Below are 26,367 nucleotides of genomic sequence, written 5' to 3'. Positions count from 1 at the left end.
GGGTTTTGTGGCGTTAGTAAAAAAATACAAAGAAAACCAACTCCGTCGCCTGCAAAAGGGTGCACCACCACCAATAGAATTATAACAGTGAAGCCGCCTTTCGAGACTGTTCGTGTGTGCACGTGAGCACAACGGGCGCATCGTATGCGCACATCGTACTATACCATTTTAAAGGTACTAGTCATTTTGGGATACTAAAACGCGAGCGAAATTGGTGCAGCTTTTACTAGTGGTGCAAGGCTTGACAAACAGCAGAGCTTGGGGGCGACCTAGCTTATTTAATCTTTGGATCCGCTGTCAGTGGCAGAGACACACTGCAACAGCCTTGTAAAATCCGGCTAAACTTGTCCTTATCCCTCAGCACTTTGCCTATAGCCTAGCAAGAACATCGCAAAACCTAAAAGAAACTTAGCAAATCCCAGCAAAACCTACCAAGACTTAGTAATAACGGAAGAAGATACGTCGACCTCCAGTTCCCCAGTTCTTTTTTGTTTTTGTTTTGCAACTGAACACTTATTTCACACCCTTTCAACACCAAAAAGAAAACAAAGGGTGTTGCAATCGGTCCACAACATTTTCGCCACTCAAGAAGAGTTTAAGGCTACAAATTAGTGTGCTGGAACCTAAGAAAAAGGGCGTGATGACTTCCGATAGCACCCTCATTCCACTAATACTACACCTTTTTTAGGCAATAAAGGTGTAAGAAAATTTAGCGCGTATGTATCATATTTTTAATTTTAAAAGTTTAAATTTATGCATCGGGTGGCAAAGCTAAACTTGGTTCATGAGGCGAACCGCATATGGAAACGAGGATCATTGCAGACGAACATTTTCTTTGCTTTTCAACATTTCTTACGAGGTGGGGAGGAGCGTATGAGCGGATGTCTTGTACTTCGCAGCGCAAATAAACATGCATTCATGGCGTTAATCAAGGAACAACTGAACACCTTTTCCACACTTTTTCAACACCCCACCAAAAGCCAACGGTGTTGAAGTTGGTGTAGAGCTACGAATAAGGTGGTTGAGATTCAAGAAAAAGGGCGTAATGGTCTCCCAACACCCCTTGTGCACTTATAATACGCCCTTTTTTGCCGAAAGGGTGTAAAAAAATCTATCTATCTATCTATCTATCTATCTATCTATCTATCTATCTATCTATCTATCTATCTATCTATCGATCTATCTATCTATCTATCTATCTATCTATCTATCTATCTATCTATCTATCTATCTGTCTGTCTGTCTGTCTGTCTGTCTGTCTGTCTGTCTGTCTGTCTGTCTGTCTATCTATCTATCTATCTATCTATCTATCTATCTATCTATCTATCTATCTATCTATCTATCTATCTATCTATCTATCTATCTATCTATCTATCTATCTATCTATCTATCTATCAATCAATCAATCAATCAATCAATCAATCGCGCACACCAGGAGCGACTTTACTGATTTCTTGTTTACTCTTACCCATTTTTCCTGTTTCTTTTGTTTCAGGCCAGGACAACCCTAAAATAATTGACTGTCGAACAGATGCAGTGAGTTCCGAATGCCCCGTCGGCAACATTTGCTGGTAAGCACTTGATGGTCACTTGCCTTTAAACGAAGCCCACCTTAACGAAGCTTCCGTGGTTTGGGGCCTATATGCAGTTTGTCGCCGATTAATTCAACGGCTATTCAAGGTGACGGTAGTGGCGACACCGCGGACCCCGAGCCCATGTGGGTTGGACCCACCCACGCCCTCGGCTGTGCGTGGCTTTGCCATGTCCGGGGAAAAGGGCATCCTGGTGGTTGAGCCAAAGCCAGGGTTGTTTTGGACCTTTATGGCCCCCTGGCAGAGGCAACAAACCACTTCGGCCCCCGCTTCCTGTAGACGGTGCCCCCAGTCTGACCCGACCTGGGGGGAATCAGCCAGTCGCCTTTTCCTGTCCTCTTCTTCATTCTTTTGCTTTCCTATTGTCCTTCCTAACCCTGTCCTGTCATTTTCTCTTTTCTTTATTTCTCCATTTTCTCCAGGCGGCGAGGGTTAACCCTGTGCGAAAGCTTCAGCCTAGATCCCGAGCATAGGGTTATAGTGGCAACGTACAGTTAGAGTGGGCTGCAAAGCCACGTTCCCTTGTTGTGCTCCGTGGTGGGTGACTGGCATTGCCACCGAATTCATTCCATATTTTATGGCTTCCTTCTCCATTCCGCCCAAACGAACTGATCGGCCTCCGAAACGAGGCCGCACCGAAGAACTTTTCAAACCGATTTCTAACCTCGTCTTCAACCACCCTGACAACTTCCCACGCTTCCTAATGATGCAGTCAGTTGATAAAGCAACTCCCGTTACCAGCAAATCTGTGTTTTTGGTTGCAAAGTTCATTGAAGGTTTGATAGGAAAAAACTATGAAGCGAAACAGCTCACTTCCGGAGACCTGCTGATCAAAGTAAAGAGTAGAGAGCAGTCCAACACCCTTTTGAAGGAAACCAAGCTAGCCGACCCTCAGATCACAGTAACTCCCCACCGTACCCTCAACAGCTGCCAAGGTGTCATTTCCGAATCAGAACTGATCAACGAAACAGACTCTGACCTGCTTGAAGGTTTGCGCGAGCAGGGGGTAACCGCTGTGCGACGCATCACCAGTAGACGGGACGGAAACGAAATTAAGACGAAGCACATAATACTGACCTTTGATCGATGCACTTTGCCAGAGTATGTAAACGCAGGGTTTCTGCACTGCAAGACCAGAGTATACATACCAAACCCACGACGTTGTTTCATCTGCCAGAGATATGGGCACGGCAGCAATTCCTGCCGAGGAAAACAAACGTGTGCAAAGTGCTCTGAGCAGGACCATTCTGCTGACGACTGCAAAAACACCCAACTCAAGTGCAGCAACTGTGGAGGACCCCACGGGGCATACTCTCGTTCTTGCCAGGAGTTTAAGAAAGAAAAAGAAATCATCAACCTAAAAGTGACACAAAATCTCTCATTTCCAGAAGCCCGTAAAAGGTATGCGCTGCTTCCTTCAGGGAGCTACGCCAGCGCGGCCCGCCGGGGGGTGGGGCGGCGTCTGCTTTCTGCGGCCACTCAGGTCAGTGAAACTGACTTGGGGGCGCACCTACCCCCCATGGTGCTGCCCTTGACAGGCCAAACAACTCAGGCATCGCCAGCGGTGCTCGCAGGCCTTGCACCTGACCAGAATTGCACTGGGAGTGGCGTTGCTGTCGCTACTCCACAGACTCCGGCCGCCGAAACTCCGGTGGCGATGGATGTGGGTACAGAAGGCCCCTCTTCTGCAGCCATGTCCAGCACATTGACAAAGGTAGTGGCTGAATCTTCGGCCATTTCTTCAAACGCGTTGCGGAGCGGGCGCTGTAAATCCTCCATTCCGCCAACGCCCCGAAACTCACATGAGGACATGGATGTCGGGCCATCCCGGCCTGCATCGCAGTCGTCAAAAGAACAGCGCGGCAGTCTTGGCCGCGGGAAAAAAACCACAAGCCCCCCGAGTCACTGGTCCTGATTCGGGCTCAGGGACATAGGAATCTCCGTCCGAGCAAAACATACGCTCAATATCTTTGTTCTATTTTTTTATGGCAGTTCAAAGTATTATCCAATGGAACTGTAGGGGACTAATTAGAAACCTCGATGACATCTACGAAATCCTTCATAAGTACCATCCAAATATCCTATGCCTACAAGAAACACACTTAAAATCTACACAAACTAACTTTCTCAAACGATACTCGGTATTCAGGAGAGACAGGGACAGCTGCACTCACTCCTCTGGTGGTATAGCGATTGTCTTGCAAAAGTCTGTCCCCTGCCAACCTCTTCGGTTGCTCACTGCCCTCGAAGCTGTGGCAGTCCGAGCTATCCTCTTTTATAGGTTAATAACAGTTTGCTCTCTGTACATTCCCCCGGATTACCGTCTATCGAGCTCAGAATTCGGGTCCCTCATTGATGAGCTCCCGGAACCCTTCTTATTAGTGGGCGACCTTAATGCTCACAGTGAACTCTGGGGGTCTCAACGGACAGATGCCCGAGGCCGCTTGCTAGAAAAGTTTTTATTTTCTTCCGGAGCTTGTCTACTCAGTCACAAACAGCCGACATACTACAACACTACACACAACACATACTCACACATAGACTTGGCAATCGGCTCTTCTGTCCTCTTTCCGTCTGTTGAATGGGGACTGGACGATAATCCTTATGGAAGCGACCACTTCCCAGTCATCCTGAAAGGCATAGACAAAAGCCCTAACAGTTCCATCTGTCATAAAAGGTTTAACGAATCTGGTGCAGATTGACTGAAATTTAAACAGCTGTCTCAGCTTTCATACACATCTTTAAGCCATTTGGGCATTGATGAAGCCTGTGAACTGATTACGGCCCATATATTTCATGCCACCGAGTGCTCGATTCCGCAAACATCTGGTGCCACACCTAACACTAGGAGGCCGTGGTGGAATGAGGAGTGTCGGCATGCACGGCAGGCTCAAAATAAGGCATGGGGCATCCTTCGCAGGTATCCCACTTCCCAAAACCTCATTTCCTTCAAACGTGCGAAGGCACAAGGAAGGCGCATTCGCCAGCAAGCCAAAAAGGAGAGCTGGCACTCTTTGGTGACTTCTATAAATTCGTACACAGATGCAGGCAAAGTATGGAATAGAATTAAAAAGCTTAATGGACGGAAAACACACATCCTACCCTTAGTTAGCAGTGCGGGTGGCACCCTGGAGGACCAGGCAAACGCACTAGCAAAACACTTTCAATATATTTCAAGTTCTACACACTACACGAATACTTTCTTGCGGTATAAATCATCCATGGAGAAAAAACCTATTAGGGATAACAAAACATCTGACGAACCATACAACTCTGAATTTTCTCTACCAGAGCTTTTGGTTGCCCTCGGAACATGTAAGGCTTCAGCACCGGGAGCAGACAGTATATCATATACAATGATTCAACATCTGCACGCAGAATCTCTCCAAACACTCCTGCACCTATTCAATAAAAGTTGGGCAGCAGGATACTTTCCAAGAGCTTGGAAAGAAGCTATTGTAGTTGCCATATTAAAAGAAGGGAAATATGCCTCACTACCTACCAGTTACCGACCAATAGCTCTGACATGTTGCCTGGGAAAGCTTTTTGAAAAAATGGTAAATAAAAGGCTAATGCACTTTCTTGAATATAACGGCATCCTGGACAGTTGTCAGGCAGGTTATTGTTCAGGTCGAAGCACAACTGACCAGCTAGTAGCCTTTGAGAGTTATGTCAAAGATGCTTTCATCCACAAACAGCACTGTCTTTCTGTTTTCTTTCACTTGGAAAAAGCATATGACACAACTTGGCGCCACGGCATACTGCTTGATATCAAGGCATTCGGTGTGTCTGGGCACATGTTAAACACTATTGAAAGTTATTTGTCACAGCGAACCTTTAGAGTAAGAGTAGGGACAGTGGTATCTGGAACGTACACACAAGAAAATGATGTTCCTCAAGGTGGAGTGTTAAGCTTTACTCTGTTTATAGTTAAAATGATTTCGCTTGGGAAATCATTGCCACCCACAATCTCCTACTCAATGTACGTTGACGACGTCCATATTAGCTTTAGATCATGCAACCTGTCCATATGCGAACGGCAGATACAGTTAGGCGTAAACAGGCTTGCGAAATGGACAGAAGAAAATGGTTTTAAACTGAATCCTCATAAAAGTACGTGTGTTTTATTCACAAGACAGCGTGGAATTCATCCAGAACCGGACATCACTCTGAACGGAGAATGAATTCCTGTCAAGAAAGAACAAACGTTTTTAGGTGTTATACTTGACCAAAAGTTTACATTCATACCGCAAATAAAGACGCTCAAACAAAAATGCTTAAACACTATGAACATTTTAAAAGTATTGTCGCATCAGTCTTATGGTGTTGATAAAGACTGCCTTCTACGCCTATTTGTCAGTTTAGTTAGATCACGTATGGACTACGGAAGCGTAATTTATGGGTCCGCGTCTAAAACGGCCCTAAAAATGTTAGACCCAGTGCTGCATTTAGGCCTTCGCCTTGCTTCGGGAGCATTCAGAACAAGTCCGATTCAAAGTCTCTATGTCGAATGTGACCACTGGTGCCTAGAGCACCACCGTGCTTATACAGCACTGCTCTATGCTATCAGAACAATGTCTATGGAAAATCACCCGTGCACTTATATTCTGAACGACGCCTCGTCTGCCCGTTTATATTTAGCACGCCCCTCGATACCTGCCCCTATGTCCTTGCGTGTCAAAGGCCTTGCAGAGGAAATGAAGTATCTTTTGATGAGGGCATGAAGACCTCCATCGCCGATGTAGTCCCGCCTTGAGAAATGTCAGCGATTTGTTGCGACACATCCTTTAAACTCATTGATAAGCGCCGTGCACCTCGTGAATTGATCTTACAGCATTTTTTACATTTACAACACACATATCCATACACCTCCTTTTACACGGATGCCTCGAAGTCTGCTTCCGCTGTGTCGTGTGCTGCACATAGCCCGGATTTCGCCAGCACAAGGACCTTGAACAGAAATACCAGTATCTTTACAGCAGAGGCTTATGGTATTTTAATCACAGTGGAGCACATTACACAGAACAAAATACAAGAATCAATTATCTACACAGACTCCCTAAGTGTGGTTACAGCACTAGATTCCTTTCAACCTGTAAAAAATGTTGTCCTCAATCACCTTTTTAAAGCTCTTGTGACTGCTTATAAATTAAAACTAAAAATACTTGTTTGCTGGATCCCTGGACACAGTGGCATTCTGGGCAATGAAATTGCCGACCAGAACGCCACTTTGGCGGCCCTCCGTAGGGGTGTTGATGTAGCGCAGGTCCCTTACCTTGATTTGAAGCCAGTCATCCGAAGGGAAATCCGTAAATGCTGGCAGAACACATGGGACACATACACAGACAACAAACTCCACTCAGTAAAACCAAACCTAGGAAGGTATGCAACAGAAAAACTAAACAGATTCATTGAAGTATCGATTTGCAGACTACGCATAGGTCACACTTACGCTACCCACGCATATCTCTTGAATGGTTCACTCCCACCAGTTTGCGACAAGTGTGGGGACCGGCTCTCCGTCCTCCATGTGTTAATTGAGTGCACATCCTGCAATGAGGCCAGAAAACGGCATTTCCCAAAAATATATACCTTCAACATTCTACTACGCCCTGAAACTGTTTTTAGGAGATGAACCTATGTTCACAATCAAATCTCTTTTAAGTTATCTTGCAGAAATCAAGTTTTTAAAGTTCATCTCATACAGTGCGTGACCTCAGAGCCTACGAGCATTGAGCAAGGCCCTGATGTTTCCTACGAGGGGCCCGCTCATGTACCATGCTCTTCGGCTCAAGATACAGTCATGTTCTATCCATAGTCCCCTTCATCTGCCATCATGAATATCTCCCTGTTTTAGTCTTCGGGCCGTCTACACCCATATATACAATATTTTAAGATATATCATACTCATTTTATACATATTTTAAGCACAAACCTCACTATGAAAAACGACGTGACATAGTTTTGGCGCTCTTTGGTCTTAGTTACCCTTGCGCCAATAAATGCAAACATACATACATATATTAATTCATCGCTTGGAGGATGGACTTCCGACAAAGGCGAAAAGAAGAAAAGAATCTGGGCCTAAACTTCCTATTGAGGAATTTAGCGCGTCTCCTTCGCGATTTCCCTTCAGTCTGTTCTTTTCTAATCATTCGCAGCGCTCCACATCTGAAGGCGCGACAAGAAAATGCGCATTAGATGTTTTCTGTTAACCACGTATTTGAAGTCAGTAGCTGCTGCACCGTGGGTCACGAAGCCGCGCCTATGAGCCCGTAAAGAACCACGAAGAGAAGGTTCAAGCAGAGTCCGTCAACGCTTTATTAGAAGGACCTTGGTACAACTGTGGTTTATAGCGAAAAATGCTTTGTCCCGATACCAATGATAGCAATTAATCGCAGACTTCAAGCGAATAACGCACATCAAACTCACGTCAGTGAGCGGGCCGAGGTCACAAAATTTAGTCCCGCAACGGCCGGGGCAGCGAAGAGGTTGAAACAAAGTGTGTGTGTGTTTGTGTGTGCGTGTGCGGAGGGGGGGGGGGTGGATAAAAATGGCAACGTTAAAGAACCAAGTCCTTTCCCACACATTGGAAATATGCCGGGTCATTTCTGAATAAAATTTCGTGCGTCAAGTATTCGAGAAACATGTCGATACAAATCTCCAGGACGACTAAAATGTGGACGCCGATACTGAAATTCTATAAAATATTTGTTCCACGATGACGCTCGACACATATGGCGACTGCATTGGGTGCGCTAAAAAAACAAATAGAAAGAAATGAACTAAGACGCTCATGAGCGGGCCGAGCCGCAATCGAAAGGTCCGCGTGTATGAGACCCCTGACGTAGATGTTAGTGAAAACAGAAGGAGAAACAGTTTCCGGCGATTTCGCTATGCCGCAGTTCTAAAACACAACGACCCGTCCTTCTCGGGTTCCGGTAACTTCTACGGCCAGTGAGCAGATACAGGGTGGGCTGGGACGCTGCCCCGTCCGTCTGCTCGGACCGGGCTCTGGTTCAGCTTCTACGGGCGGCGGCCTCGACCAATGGGATCCCGGAATAAATAACATCACCCATGCCAGAGAGGTCTAACACCCTCTCCCTCCCTTTAACCCTATAGTGTGCATTAGAGAAGATTTTCCTGCTGCCCCTCAATAACTTCACAAAATATGGTTTGTGCCATTGCCAGTCGCCGACCAAAGCCACTGCTAAGAAGCATGAATAAAGGATTGCAGTGGGGCCTCCAGTTCCGCCGTGAAATTAAGTCACTTCTAACTTGAATGGTAATAGGTAGTTACCACACTGAATAATATTGTTACACCATGTTGCCAAATTATAATAATATTGATTAATATTGTCACGTTCTTAGTGCTGGCCCATATTATGTCACTCCTGCTCATATTACATCACTTTTAGCGCGAAATTTAAAAGTTCTTTTATATCTCTTGCTTTTTTTCTGGCAAATACCGTAAAGTTCCGACAGAATCACCCACCCCCGAAACGTCGCCAACCTCCCCTTAGGGGGGGGGGGGAGGGAGGGGTATAGTCAATATACCTAAAGGCCCTAAACATCGCCCATCCTCTAAAACCGATGACTTCAGCACCGATAAGTGAACAAAATAATAAATGCGAATCCTCTATTCATGTGTTGATGCGGTCAATTATTTGTCCTTTCCGCACTTGAACCGAAGTTCGCCCATCTCGTATTTTTCACTCGAGATCTCCATATTTTTGGGTTGACTTTCTTTCGGAACTTTACCGTAAACGTTTTTCGTGGCGGATGATGGAGCTTATCAATAGTTACCAAAGGCTAGTTTTTTTTGTTTTTTTGATATTTTTTGTTGACATCTTCATGGCCCTTTTAGAGCACGCCATTTCGACAGCGCTACTCGTTGAGGAAGCGGCCGCGATCGAAGCAGCGACCTGGCGGAGTTCGCTTTATCTATGTGGTTTAAACCAGCCGAAAGAATTTCTTGGCGCCGCATGAGCTCACAGTGCCGGACAGCGTCTCGCTCTTTATGTTTTGTTTTGGTTCTGCTATCATCTCGCCTCTCTTCGACGCTAATTTATCCCTGTTTCTTTCCCTACAATTCAACCCGACTGAATTTGCCATTCTTTATAAACACTGTAATTTATTAATTGTGTCCCCTGTGGTATTAGTTCGGACAGCACTAGATCTATTTCGCAGCAGGAACAGCGTCCTCAAAATCTGTTAGAAGCAACAGGTCACCGTAAATATGTAGTTCAGCAGTTGATGTTGACGAACATAGATACGCTACACATACACTTAGTGATAAGTATAATTTGTTTTCCTTCATTATTCGTATGACACCTTCTAGACGCAGACAGGCAGTTGAATTTCGCGCTTCCTGAGTCCTATTTTCGAAGTCAAGCGCGCAGGTGCTCTTCTCGAGCATAACTGGTTGGGAAAACAGCGCCAAGAACGGTGACCACGAAAAGAAAACAGTTGTGTGTTTTCTTGAGACTGACACCGTAATTTGTGCGGTTTTTACATGCAAATCAGTCGAAATGAGTGCTCAAGAGTGAGTACGCCGACCTGCGCATGCAACCAGACTCTCCCCACACTCCCCCTCGCTTGCCACATTTTTGTTATTTCTATCGCGGAGTGTCGGGGTTAGCAAATTTATGAGTTTACTCGTCCAATATTGTAACGATAAACCAATTCTGTGAGAGAGAGAGCCCGTCGTCATGCTAAAAACAAGTTGAAATTGTGGTTGATAGTGTTCGAACAATGGCCTTAGTTGATACGGGTGCAACAGTGTATGTGATGAGCGTTGAGTTTAAAAACAGGCTTGGACGTAAGCTGATACTTACGTAGGACAAGGTGGTTACATTTCGTGGTGTGGGTGGTGAGTTGCTGCACCCTCTTGGAGTATGCTCAGTGAATTTCTCCTTCGGCGGCCATTTATTCAGAGCGGAATTTACTGTGCTCCCGCGGACTACACATGACGTCATCTTGGGCATCGGCTTTTTGAGGCAGTGTGGTGCTACGGTTCACTCTAGAAGGGGAGAAATTTTTATAGACGGCACTGCCTTATCTGCATTTGTTGAAAAGTCTGCTGCCCACCAGACCACATTGGACACATATTGCGTGTTGGAGGACACCATCATGCCTGCACGATTTTCCCTATTTGTCCTAGTATGGTCCTCCGGAGCCCCACATCGTGAAATTGACGCTTTAGTGGAGCCCATTTCTCCGAATTGTGCCAAGAAAAACATCGTCGTTCCCCGCGCAGTTGTTACCGTTGTCCATGGTCACTCTACGTTGTGGTCTGTCAACTACTCCAGTGAGGCCGTAGTGTTGCCACGATGTCTCAAACTTGCCCACGAGATTCCGTATGCGTACCCTTCAATAGCAGTTTTGAACAAAGAGCTGAACCCATCAGTTAATACTTGCCCTGTGGACACCGTGTGCCACCCGAAAGTCAATGAGCACTCAGAAGAAACAGCAATGATCGTGAGGGTAGCGAAACAAGCACAACTAGAAATTACTGTAGAGTTGAAGGTTCGTGATTCGACATCGGAAGCAAGAAATACTGCATTCTCTTATCCGGTTAAAACAACGCTTAGCGTACCCTACAACGAGAACTGGCGTGAAGGAATAAAAAGGACATCTGAAGAGAAAGCGGGAACAGGCAGCAGACTTCTCGATAGTCGGCACACGTTTAGGTTCCCTGAATTGGCCGACCGCATAAAATCCCTGGAATGTCGTCAGAAAAACAGAAAAGGGACCAGTACACCGAAGGGAAATCAACTTAGGACCAATTTTCCTCGCAACCTGATGTATTCAATATGCTAGTGGCCCCAAAGAATGCGGACTGTTAGGATGAAAGTGGAAAAACCAAGTGATAGACCGCCTAATTCCGACAGCGAGGGTTAAGCGAAATGAAATAGCGAGAAAAGTAGACGGTTTATTTACAAGGAATGTCTACGAGGTGCATCAATAAGATACAAAGAAGGCCAAAGTCTTTATGGACAAAATGACTGCCGGCTGGCGAACGAAGTTTCCACCCAGAATAGGCAACTAAAAAAATCTGCTCGGAGTGTATTTTCCACAGTTTAAAGCAAGAAAACAGGTCTACTCTTCGGCACGCTAGCAAGCGCCGTTTTCATCGATGGCAGCAGAAGTGGCGAGGCCCCCGAATATGCTTGCTTCAACGGACTTGAATTCTTAATGACTGCCAACTGGACTGGTTTCAACCATGGACTCTGAACACATAAACTTGTAACCATTTTCGAGCGGGAGAGGATGTAGAAAAAGATGACGCCTCGACTCCTTTGTGCAATTATAATCATCATCAGTGTTATGCTCCAATAAACGACGCATCAGAATGGGTCTTGGCGGCTCGTCGCTTTCTCCACATTCTTGACAGGAACAACAGCGTGGTTGGTCGCATATGTCTGAGGTCATGCCAGTGCAGCCAGGGTCGCGTACAAAGAAATCAGTGCAGTTTATCTGCTGTAAGGTGTGACTCCAGTGCACGCGTTACAAATTTTCTCTCACCTTTCTTGCTAGGGTGACACGCCCGGCCGATTGTCCTACACCGGATGTGCAGCTCAAGTTGTGGGGCACTGAAAAATACACCTGGGTAAGTTACGAGTTACTCTTTCAACGCATGCATGAGGTGAACATCAGTGTTGACTTATAGAAAAAAATGCAATGCAAATTCACAACCCAGAATTTTTGTTCAAATTACGGGTATGGAAATCGTATTTGTTATCGGTGTATACGGAAATCATCAACATGATTACTTCGAAATGGTACAATGACAAAGTTGAGAGAAATGGCTAAAACCAGCAAAGAGAGCTGTGGCCTGCTTAGGAACGAAATGAAGTGCGAATGGATGTCCATACGATAAAGCTATGTTATCAGTAATTCACGTAACTGGGGCCAAACGTTAAAACAAGAAGGGGAGAATTTTCCAGCAACAGTGTAAATAATAACTATTAGGGTGCCATGGACCATCGCACATTTCTTTGCATATTGGTAGTTTTAAAAAATTAGTTGAAATAAAATACTTAATATTTAATGAGTGAGTTCAACCAAACTTGTTCATTGCACACTTGTAGAGCAACCAAAAATCGGGAAAATACAAAAGTTTCTCCGAAATGTTTTGTAGATACAGAGAATCAATTCTTTCATTGAAAAAGCTGTGGCTACTGGCAAAAGCGTGGCTGTGTTCATAGAAATTCTTTATTAAGATTCATGTGTTCTGGTTTTACAGTCTGTCAAAGCCTGAAAGAAATGTTTTAAATCCAACTGCCTCAGCATTTTCCCATTCAGGACCAAGTTGCTTCACTTCATTTACTTTTTTGTTTCTCTTACTGCCTGGTTTTGCTTTCCATATGCCTTAGCAGCCCTTTTATGTTTTTTTTAATAGGAGAAAATACGTTTTTCTAAAGACATGTAATAATTTGTTTGTTATAATTGTATCTTTCACCCCCTTGCACCTGTGATTCTTGCTCGACTTACAGTAGCTGCAGCAGTGACAGCGAGTAGCAGTTTGTCCACATGTATCTTAAAACAAAGGCAGCATGCAAACAGTATATGACTACTTGCCATGAGGCATCCAATGGCGCTTTGGTTCAAACCTGTTAGGCTTTCTCTGGCGCAAATTATTGAGTGCAGACATATGCGCAGCAAAAAATTGGATTTCAAGAGCAACTGCCGGGTATTGGTGAAATGAAAAGGTGCGTCTGAATCCCCACAGGACTCCCAAATATGTGCGGCTGCAATACATGACCGACGGCTGTCTCCATGGAATGCGAGCACTCTCACCGTAGCATTCAGGCGTGAAGTAGATGGATTTGCAAACTTTCGTGGATCCTGGTGCAACCAGCTGAAGTCACTCAGGTGAGGTGGGCGGAACGAATACATTGCACTTTTCTTGATAGGGTGGCAAGTCGTACGACTTCCAGAACATCTGGCCAAACAGACAGTACGTTCAACGTTCTGGTGGAAAAAAAATTCAAGCCATTCCACTCAATGTGAAAGCTGGTGGAAGTGCAGAGCAGGGATTCGCCATAATGGGCTGCAGCGCCGTTATCCTCTCACTGCTGCATTTCAAATTTCCCGCCTTCCTAGTGTTCGCGTGCCCCCTGCCTGAAATTGCGCCAGTGTGAGTTCTAGTCTTTTTCAGCTCTGTTTAATTTCGTATGCTGGAGCTGTTTTGCGTCATTTCAAACGCGTATTTTTTTTTTTTTTGAGCGGCTTGAGCCTTTTTGCGTCATATCGAATGCGCCATTTTTTCTTGCGAGGCTGGAACCTTTCTGCGGCATTTCGAACGCGCCATTTCTTTCTTGCGCGGACGTGTTTTTCGCTATCGTAGAAATCAACCGAACGAGCGTTCCTAACTAAGTGAACGTGGGGGCTGCCGGTTATATACACAGATTTTGCCCGAAATGTACATGCAGTTTTCGTTTCGCTAAATAACGGGGAGATGTATGACAAGCGCCAGCGGTTCACGAGGTTTGAACGGTTATGAATATTTAAACTGCGTGGTTTTCGAAGCCTCAGCGTGACTCCCTGACCCCTGTACAGGGAGTCACACTGAGTCCGTTAGCTCGCTCCGCCGCCTGATTCCGGCAGTCGCATCAACCGTTAGCGAGCTAAGACGACAAGGCGAAACCATAAAGTGCTCTGCACTTAAAATGAATTTTGGTTTGCATGCAGGCTTGCGTAAGTACTGATTGCAGATCTTAGGAAAAAGTCCTGTATTGGTTACCATATTTTTCGAGGTAAAAAGTGGGCCACACCAGTGGGAGGGAGCGTACAAAACATAAAGGATTCAGATTGGGAGAAAAGATTTAACACGACAACTTCTCTTATTTGAGACGTTACATTTTGCACTTAGTCCTTACTCAGGAAGAGGAAACAATCACACTCATAGTTCAACTACGTCCATTTATTTCAAATGTCCCGCTGCAGGCCCTCCGTTGGTGTACTTAGCGGACGATTTATTCTTTTAAGCGGGACTTTATCCCAGAGACGCGGTTGTAAAATTCTTCGCACTTGTGCAAAAAATAACGCTGCACGCAATGTTGGCAGCAGGCTGATGCCCATGTCCAGTTTACAATAGAGGAGGAGGAGAAACCAACGTTTATTTTATATATTTAAAGCAGATAGGCGGCCGCCTTAGTCCAGGTAGCCGCGTGCTGTCGCTGCTCGGGAGTACCGCTGGATCAGGTTTTGCTGGTCCTGCAGGTCCGAGCTAGTCAGAGCGCATTCCCACTGCTCGGTAGTAGGTGAGGGAAGTGGGGAGTGGTGATGTGGGCAGAAGATGGCTGGGTAGTGGCAGTATTGGCAGTTGTAGGTGAAATAGGTGGAGGAGATATGAGACGCGATGGTGCCGTTGTAAAATGTATTTGTTTGGAGACTTCGCTACATGCGGGATTCTTCGTTTATGAGCGCAGGGTGGGGAGGAAGGTATTCTCGGCGGCTGTGGCGATAGTGTGCTAAGATATCGGAGTAGGTGGCTGGTAGTGGGTGCAGCGTGTCTCTCAGGGTGTCCAAGTCGCCCGGCTTCGTCAGGAATTCTCGGTAGTGGAGTTCGCGGGCCGCAGCGTGGGCTGCTTCGTTTCCGGGGAGGGAGGCGTGACCTGGGGTCCAGACGATGTTTACGTTAGTTGGTGATACTACGGCTTGTAGAATCTTGAGGGCAGGTAGATGAATTCTTCCAAGCAGGTATCTTCGACAGGGTTGCTGCGAGTCGGTGATAATCGCGAGGTAGTCGCACGTTGCTGTATGCATTGCTAGGGCTATTGCCGTAGCTTCCGCTGCAGATGGGGATAGGTGGCGGTAAGTGGCTGCAGTGTATATGATGCCGTTGGTGTGGGTGCCCGGTAGGGTTGGATGGGAAGGTGAGTGACCGATGTCGGTGTCCGATGAGTACTTCTTTTGTAGTTAGCAAACACGAGTGTTGCGACGTCCTTTGTTGTAGTCGGGATGAATATGGGGGGGGATTGGTGTGACTTTGATGGTGGACCGTATATCAGGTAGTATCGGCTGTAGTGCTTCATGGGGTTCTGGTATAGGACGGCCTAAATTCTAGAGGACTGTGCGGGCTGTAGGGGGGAGCGTTAGGCGAGAGAGTAGGCTGGTTCTTTTAGATTTATGAGTTCTGAGAGCGAATTATGTTTTCCAATTTGGAGGAGCGTGTTGATGGAAATGAAAGCCAGTAGTCCCAGGGCTATCTTTTAGGCTCCACGGATGAGAGCATCCAATTTGAAGTGTTCTTGGGGTTGGAGTTGCACATAGGGAGTGCCATTGGTAAGCCTGCTGAGCAGTACTGCTAAGCAGGCGTATTACGTAATGCTTGCACAAATTGACGCGCGTCTTTGTCTTTAAACAAAAAAAACGATCTCCACTTGCGCCACGTGGTTCCAGGAAAACACTGGGCTAGTTCCGCGAAGCGAGAAATCTCAGTGCAGCATACATACATCTCCTACTTGCACCCATCTCTCAGAGACCGAAATACCTCAAGCGTTTAAATATCCTAGTTTCTTTTCAATTTTTTGCTTGATGATGGTCCACAGGTGAAATACAGGCGAGTCCACTTATAACAATACCGCTTACAATAATATTCTGAATATAACGATGAACAACGATGGGACTGCCCACTTTTGTATGCACTCTACGGTAAAAAAAACAGCTCATCATGCTCCGGCGCCGCGGTGTCGTATATAATGATTGAATCTGGTTGCAGCGTGCACCAAAAATGTGAGCTACCGCCGGCTCTCTGTGACGAAGGCATTCGTAGTGGCAAGCCGCGATGCGCCTCGCATCCCTTCTGCCCTTCAGAAAATTATGTAAATGCGTTTCCTATTCAGTACAGCCAGCCGTCACCTGAGCTTTCTTAGGGGTGTTATATCAACGCATAAACGTACCTAAAGCATACAAAGCCACCCAAACTGAAATAAATAACAGGCAAAATGGACATGAAATGTTTGAAAACCGCGGTGTAGAAAAATATTACACAGAAATAGCCGAAACTAACCAAAAAGGGGTAAACCAGCAAAATACGTACAAGAAGCAGTAGCTCAAACTGACAAAAGTCAACGAAAATACCCGAAATATCATTTATAATGCATAAAGATGTCATAAATAGATTATATGCGTGATAAAAAATGTTATTATTCAAATATCACAAACCTTTGAAAATGAAACAAAAGCGGTGACGGGATTTGAACCCGGGTTCGGATGTTCGCTTCCCAGCGGAACTACGCAGGAGGGGAGCAGCTTTTCTTCCAAACACTCCTCCCGACACTGCCGCTCTGGCATCGTCCTTACGACCGCTCGCCCTATCGCAATGCTCGCAATGCTCACGACTCGCGAGCTTGCACCGCTCGCTTGCGCGTAACCTGTTGTCTCGCGTGCGCAACACCTTGAATTTCGCTGGGTGCCTCTTCAATTGTCTGGGTTTTTTCGCGGAAGGGATGTCAGGGCCGATGTTTTCGAAATGTCTGAGTGCCTCAGTAAAGATGGAATCGGTGCGCGGATATGTTCTGCACACAGCAGTCACAGTGAAGACTCTTAGGATGGGTTTGCGCAGCCTACTCAGGTAGTGTCTTCACAGGAGGCCCAACGCATGATACAGTCCCTCAAGGACTTCGTTTCCGCCGAAGTCCTTTTACTCATCTAGGTGAAGCACCTGTAAAAGCTTTTGAAAAGGATGTGCGCCCGCTTCGCATGAACTAAACAAAGCAGATCGACTATGGCCTTTTTTCTGCAACTAAGCAGTAGTACAACGTTGCTGGCGTCAGAATACACTGTTCTGACATCCGTTTTGTCTTCTTTTTTCACAAACCGCTTATAGCAATTAGTGATTATAAAGATGGAATTTTCTTGGCACTTCAATATAGTTTTAAGTGGACAAGACTGTAATGCCTTTGCAGAGTCATTTCGGCAAGACACTTCAAAGCGTTCTTCGGTAAGAATAGATCTAAAGTTTGTCTCTCCGTAAATATTTTAAAGGACTTAAAGTCGTGTTTGTAAAATATACTTGTAGCGAGTCGGTACAGTATTGGTTTGGTAAACATGCTTGGCGCCAATTTTGAAACAATGCTTCACTGCGAAAACGGGGCTTGATTGTGTATGGGAACAAAAAGACTGGACGGCAGAAGCAGATCTTTAAAACGGGACTGTTCCGGCGAAAACGGGACGTCCAGTCACCCTAGGCCTGTACCTTCATTTATTTCTCTTAATATTAACTCTCTCCATACCACAAGAAAAACATACACCATCTTCCCGTGGGGAACCCTGAGGAGGATTCGAAGCATCATGGGGGTTCCGTGTGGTTCCATTGTGTTGCCGTTATGTTGAGTGATCTGGTGCTAAGTAGCGCCAGAGGGAATTAAGTGTCCGGGTCCACACCGGTGGGAAAGGCACGCAAGTACTGTTGTTTGACGGTGAGTAGGCGGTGGTTCTCGAGGCGCCGAAACTCGTCCGTCATGTTCTTGTCGACATTGTCGTCTCTGTGGTAGAATCGGTAGTCTCCGTCAGCGTTGGTGAGGTAAAGGTTGTTGACGTTGGTGCACCGGCTGAGAGCAACGTACACGCCCTCCTCTTCGCAGCTTTGTCTTCTTCTCCTTCTTCTTCTTCGGCGGTTCCCCTACGGGAAGATGACGACGGTGGGTGAACGCGAAGCTTTCTCGTGATGGATTACCAATGTACACGCCCTCCTCTTCACAGCTTTGTCTTCTTCTTCAGTGCTTGTCCTACGGGAAGATGACGACGATGGTTGAACGCGAAGCTATCTCGTGATGGATTCTTTGGTTGGCCAATCCCTAGGGGCATCCTGCCACAATCATCATCAGAGGCGCTGCAGACGGGGCACGGACAAGTGACATCCCCACGAGCAAGAGATTTAAACGCCAATTTGCCACGGGTTTACCTTAATTTTGCTCTTGCAGAAGCTGTTGGATGGAAAATTGATACGCCCTACTTCACATTGAAGTAAAACAGGTGTTTTAATACATAAAAGAGGAGGTCTTATGATACAATTAAGTTTCATTTGGAAAATAGAAAATTTTGAGCAAATGAGCAAGCTGTATTTATAATGAAATTTAAAATTGAACACAAGCAGAGAATAAACAGCGCGACGTTGAATGGACGAGAAGGTTCAGTACACGACAAACGAGGGCTGACTGTAAACTAATGTTTTGTTTTGGAACACAAAACAATACACGCGGGCCCTTCTTGTCCTGTCCACGTTGCGCCGTTTGGTCAAGAATGCAAGCGTACCAACCAGTTCATGTTTATATTGAGCTAGCGGGCATTGCAGAAGTGGATGTTCTAGATTAGCATTTTTTTCTAGACTAGAGTATGTTTAGTGCAGGACAGTTTTTAGTTACAACAAATTAATTCAGTCTTTATATGTAGTGACATTGTAAAAGGCAGTCAAAGTAAAATTGCTAACCTGTTCTACCCCCTCCCCCAACTCAACCCACGAACTTTCACAGCTCTGACTGCAGCTTCTTGGAAGTTTAGGTTAGGTTAGGTTAGATGTATCGAGGGCTGGTCTTGATTTCACAGATCTACGTTGCCTGAACAATGGAGGAAAGAAAACTTCCTATGGTGTAAACCGGTCTGCCATTATCATCGTCATCATCATCATAACTAGACTCATTGCTGTTGGAGTTATTACTAAAATCATGGTGAAACTAAGTGTGAGATCAGCAGCGTTTGTGAGCACGCTGCGCCCACTCACAAACAATTGCATTTATCTTTTTCAGCTGTGATTGTTGTTTTAGCGGTCAGTTATGAAAATGCCTGCATAGGAAAAGCACACATAATGATCTTTTAAGTGAGCCTCTGAGCATATGGATCGTGGGGCATCTGCACTGAATTGGCATGGCGTGAAAACAGTTGATGGCACATTGAAAATTAACGTTAAAGGTAATTTACCTGAGTTACAAAAGTCTCAAGCTGTTCTTAATAAATTTTGTGCATTTCATTCTGCACTTCCCTCATTATATATGTGACAGTGCTGAGGTGTGATTCGAGTGTGGATTGTCAACTGTAATGATAAAAAGCTATTTTGCTTCTTCAGCCACGGAAAAACATCCTACTACAACTACTACATCTCCGAGGTCGATAATGGATGGTTCCACTTTGTAAGCCCCCGCATTGAAGGTGAGGCAACTTTTCAGCGTAATATGTTCATGAAGTGAACTTAGTGTGTTGATGTTGTCTGGGTCCAGTATGCTGGTCTAACTTTATGAATTCTTTTTGCAATTGTGTTTTTCCTTTGTAACAGAACCAGTGCTGGACTTGACGTCAGTTCACGTGCGCTACCGTCATGGTCCTCGTGTTGCCAACCACGTGCAGGTCTGCTTCGGCCCACCAGAACACGATATTCGTTTCGCTCAATACGAGGGGGATATTTCGCCATACTGGGGAACCAGGGAGTACGAAGGCGAGTGACCCATCCGGTATTCGCAGTCCTTAGATTGAGTTGAATTCAAATTTACTTCTAAATGTACATTTAGGGTTGTTCGTTTTCGGGCTTTATATTTTTTTAAAATAGGGAGGGTACAAATCGGGTGATATTTTGCAAGCTCATAATCGGGAAGAAAATATTTTTTTGTAAAATCATTCCGAAATTCGGGCTTTCACGTTAAATCTATAGATGTATTCAGTAATACCTCTGTTAAACGGGCACTTTCAATGGTGATTGAATCATCCGGATCGGGTGCTGCTACAAGGCAGTTTCAATCGCGATCGAGCCCGATCCCACTCGAACTCAATCCTGGTTTCTCAAGCGCGATTGAAGTTTCCGAGCGTGATCGGACAAAAGTGGTAATACTCTCGTCCTCGAGTAGTAATGGCACAGAACGTTACAACCTCAACTAACGCCGCAAATTGTATCAGATACCTTTACCCAAAAAAGCGTGAAGTAACATTTATATAGTTCCGTATAACTACGACCGCGTAAAGTTACCAAACGCCGGTCGCGAAGTACATTTTTAGCGCCATCTGGCATACGTGAGTGTAATTGGTGCAACCTATCGATAGGGATAGAAACGTGCCGTGTAGCAGCCGCAGTGCGTAGCGCGCTCGAAAAGAAAATCGCGCTACGGTTCAATCCTCATTGAAAGTGCCCAATTCATTTTATCAGAAGATATGCCGAGCTTCTTAACCCTAAATCACTAAAATTGGTGTTTGTTGCAAGCTGGGAATAGGAGCGACATCAGGGTTTTCTAGCAAACATTCCCCAAATTGGCGTTTGTTCGGAAATGAATGAGCAATGGTGACAGTGAAGAGCTATAACTTCTCAGGAATGAAACATTTCGTTCATAAACAGCTGCCTGATTCATTTTTTTACACATTTATTTATTCATTAATCACACTAGCCACATCACCAGTTTGGCATTACAGTGTGAGGAAGAATTCATGTATCATTGACAAATGAAAGCGGTTAGTACCGAAAACATGAAGAGAACAATTACAGTTCAGGGGAAATCGCTGATTCAAACAAAGAGCAAGAACACTTATTGCATATTCGACAAGAACAACAACAACAAAATGAAAACATAAGCAGAACATAATCGCACATGCACGAAGCGAAACAAATTGACTCTGGTGATGCAAGTAGCAAACTAAAAAAAGGAAACGCAAATGCAATCGCACGGCTGTAGCAAAGGCATCACTTGAAGATAGCGATACGACGTCACGACGCAATCTGTTCCATTCACTGAGCGTCCTTGGGAAAAAAAGACATCTTAAAAAGTTCTGCTCTGCATTTATGCTCTTTAGACTTGAGTGAACGGTCGTGCCTTGCAGAAGTGTACTCTGCTGCCTTAATTTAGCTCATGTATATTGTGCAAAAATTTTAATCTGAATGTCTTTCCATAATTTTGAAGTGTATTCCAGCATAAGTTTTCCTTTGTGTGGGATGCGCTAAAATACCAAGTATAATTTGGTAACCTTCTCGCCCAGTTCTGTTCAAGGGATAAGAAATCGGAATTCATGAGCAAGGCCCGAAAAGCGAAGCTCCTCTTGAGCGACATCAGCATAACACAGACACCTGACAGTCCCGTGTATGTGAATGAACATTTGACTCCTGCGAACAAGGCGCTCTTTTCTAAGGCTCTGGTTCTAACGAAAGAGAAAAAATGGATGTTTCTTTAGACAGCAAACGGCCAAATAAAAGCACGCAAGACAACCGACAGCAAAGTATACAGGATACGCGATGAGGCTGATCTGGCTAAAATAGACTAACTGGCTCCCGTTTTACAAAATGCATATGCACCAGCCATGTCTTTTTCGTCGCCTCTTCTGTCACAGGTACAACTAAACGCGTTTCTAGGAAATAACTTCCGCTCTTTTATTCACTTTAACGCCAGAAGCCTTGGAAAACACTTTGGTGAATTTCATAATTTTCTTTTATCGTTTACTAACCCTTTCTCAGTTATTGGTGCAGAAACCTGGTTATCGAAAGACGATAGAAATATTTTTTTGTTTTCCTTCGTACACAGCTCATTACTGTCACAGGTTATCTAGCAATTATGGTGGCGAAGCTGAACACGTGTTCTCCAATGTTTCCTGCAAATGAAGATTTCATGTTGAGTTAAACATCCTTCACTGTGAATCCGCCTGGCTTCAATTTGGGCATACTTTTCTTGATCTAAATAACAAAAGATTCATATTGGGCTGCATTTACATTTCACCATCTACATCAGTTCCTGAATTTTTCACAAGCTTGCAACGTTCCCTATATGTTATTTCCTTTAAAAGCAAAAATGCTATTATCATGGGTGACATCAACAATAATTTACTTGCAGATTTGTCCTCTAAGTCAATCAACGATCTAGTTGCACTAAACAGCTTCGGGTATAAATGTTTAATCTGTCTTCCAACTAGACCAACCAGCAATAGCAATGGATCCCTCATCGATCATGCATTTTCAAATCTGCTCACTGCACCAGATGCCGGAGTGCAAAAAATAATATTACCGACCACTATCTGATATTTCTGCGATTCGACTCTGGTGAAAAATGTAACTTACCTTCATTTATCCGACATAAATTGGACAAAAAGAAATTTATTGTTGCCGTTGCTAATACTGACTGGTCTGAAGTTTATCTTAAAGCCGACTCACAAGAAGCTTTCCCCCTTTTTCATCTATGCTCCTATCACATGTTCAGTACTGTACAGATAAATAAAATACAAAAAAATACAGTGGAACCCCGATAATACGACTTTCAAGGGAGCGCGAGAAAGCGTCGTATGACCGGAGCTCGTACGACCGGGGTGCGGGTAAATGCCGGCCTAGCAGACGGTCTCACGCGACAGGTGGGCTCAGAACTTATTTAAACTACTATATTTAGCACGTTCTCACGTTATTTGGGAACCTTCAACTGAAATCGCATGTTTAAAGAAATGGCAACGCCTATGTTGTGCCCCCTCCCCGCGTCCAGCTAGCCCGCCAACCAAGCGCCGCGCGCTACTCGAGATAAGGCAGGCGTGGTCGATCAAATTTACAAGGAAAAGGCGGGTGTGAAATTGCTAAAGCCTAGCGAAACAAACGATAGTGCAAGGTGGAGAGGAACAAAAACGGCATTGCGATACATGGTGGAGACACCCTTTGAACGGTCCCGTGCCGTCGCTATTGGGTTATAGTGCTCAGCGCATAGCTGTTTTCGTTTCCCAAAAGACTCAGCAACGCGACATAGATAATGTAATTGAAGCTTCACGACTCAACCATGTTGCGGCGAAAATTATAGCGCGGTCTCGCTACAGTGACGCGTTGCAGCGGCCAGCGAGTGACTCGAACTAGCGGTGCCAACGGGTACGAGACTCCACCCATCGCCTCGTGTATTTTGCTCCACTTTTGCCGCGGACGCGCGTGAATTGAGGCACTCTGGCAAAGAAAAGAGCGGAGTGACAACGCGGCTTTGAAAGACACTCATTAGCAGAGAGCAGAGATACAGGGAGAAAGAGCGTCGTGGAAGAAAGAAACTTGGATCGAGCGGGCGGGGGAGCGGCTGTTCGGTCATCGCCATGGGCTTCCGTCCTATGTGTTTTCGCGTTCGTCGGCGGCTCAATGTTCTCTTCAAATTCATGGTCCACCTGCCACGTGAACTTCGACTTCTAGCGGTTGGCTCGTTGGCGTACTGCTACCGCGTGGGGTCATCGCAGCTCAACTCCCGCTCACGAGTACCCGCCTGCTTGCTTTTGTCTGTTCAGTAAGTGGTATGGCCCCACTGCGGACCTTTGCACATCAGGCAGCGTCAAACGGAGGTTAAGAATAAAGAAGGTCAGGGCGGCTCGGCAAATGGATGTAAAATATGGGAAAAGCGCGCGTTTATCCGCGCCAGGGTCTGTCGTATGAAGCGGACCGCGTGCAGCGGAGCTTCATATCATCGGGGTTTTTAATGCAATATTTCTATGGGCAGTTTGCCGGGAACGCGGTGATTTGTCGTAAGAAGGGGGTCGTCGTAAGTCCTGTGGTCGCATCAGCGGGGTTTCACAGTAATAGCATCACCAGCAAATTATGGCTGACGAGCAGATTTCCAATAGACATGTGCAAACGTGATAACTTCTATAAAAAATTAAAGGGAAACCGTTTAACACAAATTGGCTTCCTCGTTACAAAAAGTTTTGCTACCTAATAAACAGGCTTCTAAAACAAGCTAAAAGAAAGTATTATGAGGAAAAAATAACTAAGGCCGGAAATAGTACCAGAAAAAGGGAAATCATTAATTCTTTTTAAGTAGTGGTTAACAATGACGTTACTTATAGCAACCGAACTTACAACCCCGATCAGTTTGCAAAGTTCTTCTTTAACGCCGAGTTCACCCTATCTCCAATAAATGAAGTGATCTTAGATTGCCTAAAAATGACAAGTGCTGGCCTTGAGGGCATTCATCCCTGCCATAAAAAATGGTAGCTCACCTTGGATCAAGTGCATCCGCTTTAAATGTGAATTTAATGTTTAAATCTGGTGTTTTCCTGCACGAACTGAAGCAGGGTAAAATAATCCCCGCGCATAAAAAAGGAGATACTTCGTTACTGAATAACTACCGCCCCATTTGCATCTTGCCCTTTTTGACAAAGTAATTGAAAAACTGATCTCTACATGACTGACAAATTACCTGCACAACTTGAATATACTATCTCTCTGTCAATTTGGCTTCCGTGCCTGCTACTCCAGTCACCTTGCGCTTATTTCTCTTACTGACCAAGTAAAAGGCTATCGACAGTGGTTACTATGCGGGCAGCGTTTTCATCGACTTAACTAAAGCTTTCGACACGATACCACTGATGCAGTGTCTACCCAGCAAGTCAAATTTCCCAGAGTGAAGGAATATAAATATTTGGGAGTGGGGATAAACGAAGGGTATAACTACTTAAGAACTCACGAGGAGCAATTTAAGGGTAAGGGAAAGCAAAACGCAGCTATAATAAAGCGTAGAGCTATTTGGGGGTATAACAAATATGTAGTAGTGAGAGGAATGTGGAAAGGAGTAATGGTTCCGGGTATCACATTTTCGAATGCTGTACTCTGCTTAAAATCTGACGTTCTATCAGGCCTTGAAGTGAACCAGAGAATGGTAAGCCGTTTTGCCTTAGACGCGCATGGAAAAACAACTAACGGAGCAGTACAGGGAGATATGGGCTGGGCGTCGTTTGAAGTTCGAAAAGCACAGAGTAAAATATGTTTTGAGATGAGGTTGGGAGCAATGGATCAACGAAGGCGGGCAGCTAAGGTTTTTTGGTACCTATACTTCAAAAGCGTGGTCACGCAGTGATTAAGGAAGACTAGAAGGCTAACGATGAAATACAGAAAGAACAGTGGAGAATCCAAAACAGCCAAGGTAACGAAAAAAGAGGCCAGGCAGATTGAAACGAATTAACGGAAAGAAAAAATGGGAGCTAAAACATTCTTAGAGATGTAAAGGGCTGAGAAATTGAACATCAGAAAGGAAAATTTCTACTATAATTCCAAGGACAGTGCTTCGCTTTTTGAGGATAGAGCAGGTTGCTTGTAGCGAACTAAGAGCTTTGTGGGGAAGTATTCACAAAATCATGGGGTATGCGTGGTCTGCGGAAAAGAAACAGAAACTATGAGGCACATGGTGTCAGAATGCGAGGGTATTCATCCAAATCTACATGAGGTAAATATTGGGCTTCCAGAAGCCTTAGGATTTAAGAGGAAGTTAATCGGCACAGAGGAAGTTAACTTCAAGGCTGTTGAGGTGACGAAAGGAAGATTAGAATGCTGGTATACGAAAAGCAGAGAGTTGAATATTGCCTAGGACAGTTACCACTTGTAACGGGAAAAAAATATTTTGTGCCTAACAAGCTTTTTGTGCCTGCCCTAAGCAGCCCTTGTATTAAACCAAGAGTATAAAACATAGGTATATTAGTCCTTTTTGGTAAGATGACACGTCATCACCCCGCTAGAAAGGGGGAAATCAACAATCATCATCATCATAATCAATGATGACATTCCTTTCAATAAACTTGAAGTACGTGGGATAACTGGACCACCATTACTATTATTGCGTAGCTATCTCCGTAAACATACACAGAAGGGGGTAATTTCTAATGCATATTCCTCAACCATATTAACTAATATCGGCGCACGTCAGGGCTCTATTCTGGGGCCCCTTTTATTTCTACTCTATATTAATGATTTGCCGAATCGCCTTTCGTCCTCAAGTTGTACATTATACGCAGATGACACCACAATTTTTAGCTGCGATAGTAGTATTACGTCCTTAACTGAAAAACAAAATTCTGACCT

The 26,367-nt window shown here is 44.9% G+C and overlaps 1 protein-coding gene across 1 annotated transcript in view; it reads left to right on the top strand.

The window, feature by feature from the left end:
* The window catches only part of LOC144163147 (receptor-type tyrosine-protein phosphatase S-like), a 137,642-nt gene that overhangs the window by 20,234 nt on the left and 91,041 nt on the right, over positions 1–26,367 (top strand). Inside the window, exons 3-7 of the mRNA XM_077693972.1 lie at positions 1,496–1,571; positions 12,132–12,204; positions 13,327–13,469; positions 19,666–19,748; positions 19,873–20,031. Of these exons, the coding sequence (XP_077550098.1) occupies positions 1,496–1,571; positions 12,132–12,204; positions 13,327–13,469; positions 19,666–19,748; positions 19,873–20,031 (534 nt within the window). The remainder of the gene's footprint in view (positions 1–1,495; positions 1,572–12,131; positions 12,205–13,326; positions 13,470–19,665; positions 19,749–19,872; positions 20,032–26,367) is intronic.

Source organism: Haemaphysalis longicornis, unplaced genomic scaffold, assembly GCF_048455015.1.
Source record: "Haemaphysalis longicornis isolate Haplotype H1 unplaced genomic scaffold, Haemaphysalis longicornis Haplotype H1 scaffold_12, whole genome shotgun sequence".
NCBI classification, from domain to species: Eukaryota; Metazoa; Arthropoda; class Arachnida; order Ixodida; family Ixodidae; genus Haemaphysalis; species Haemaphysalis longicornis.
The sequence above is the reverse complement of the archived record's forward strand: the minus strand, read 5'-3'. Positions and strand labels throughout refer to the sequence as shown.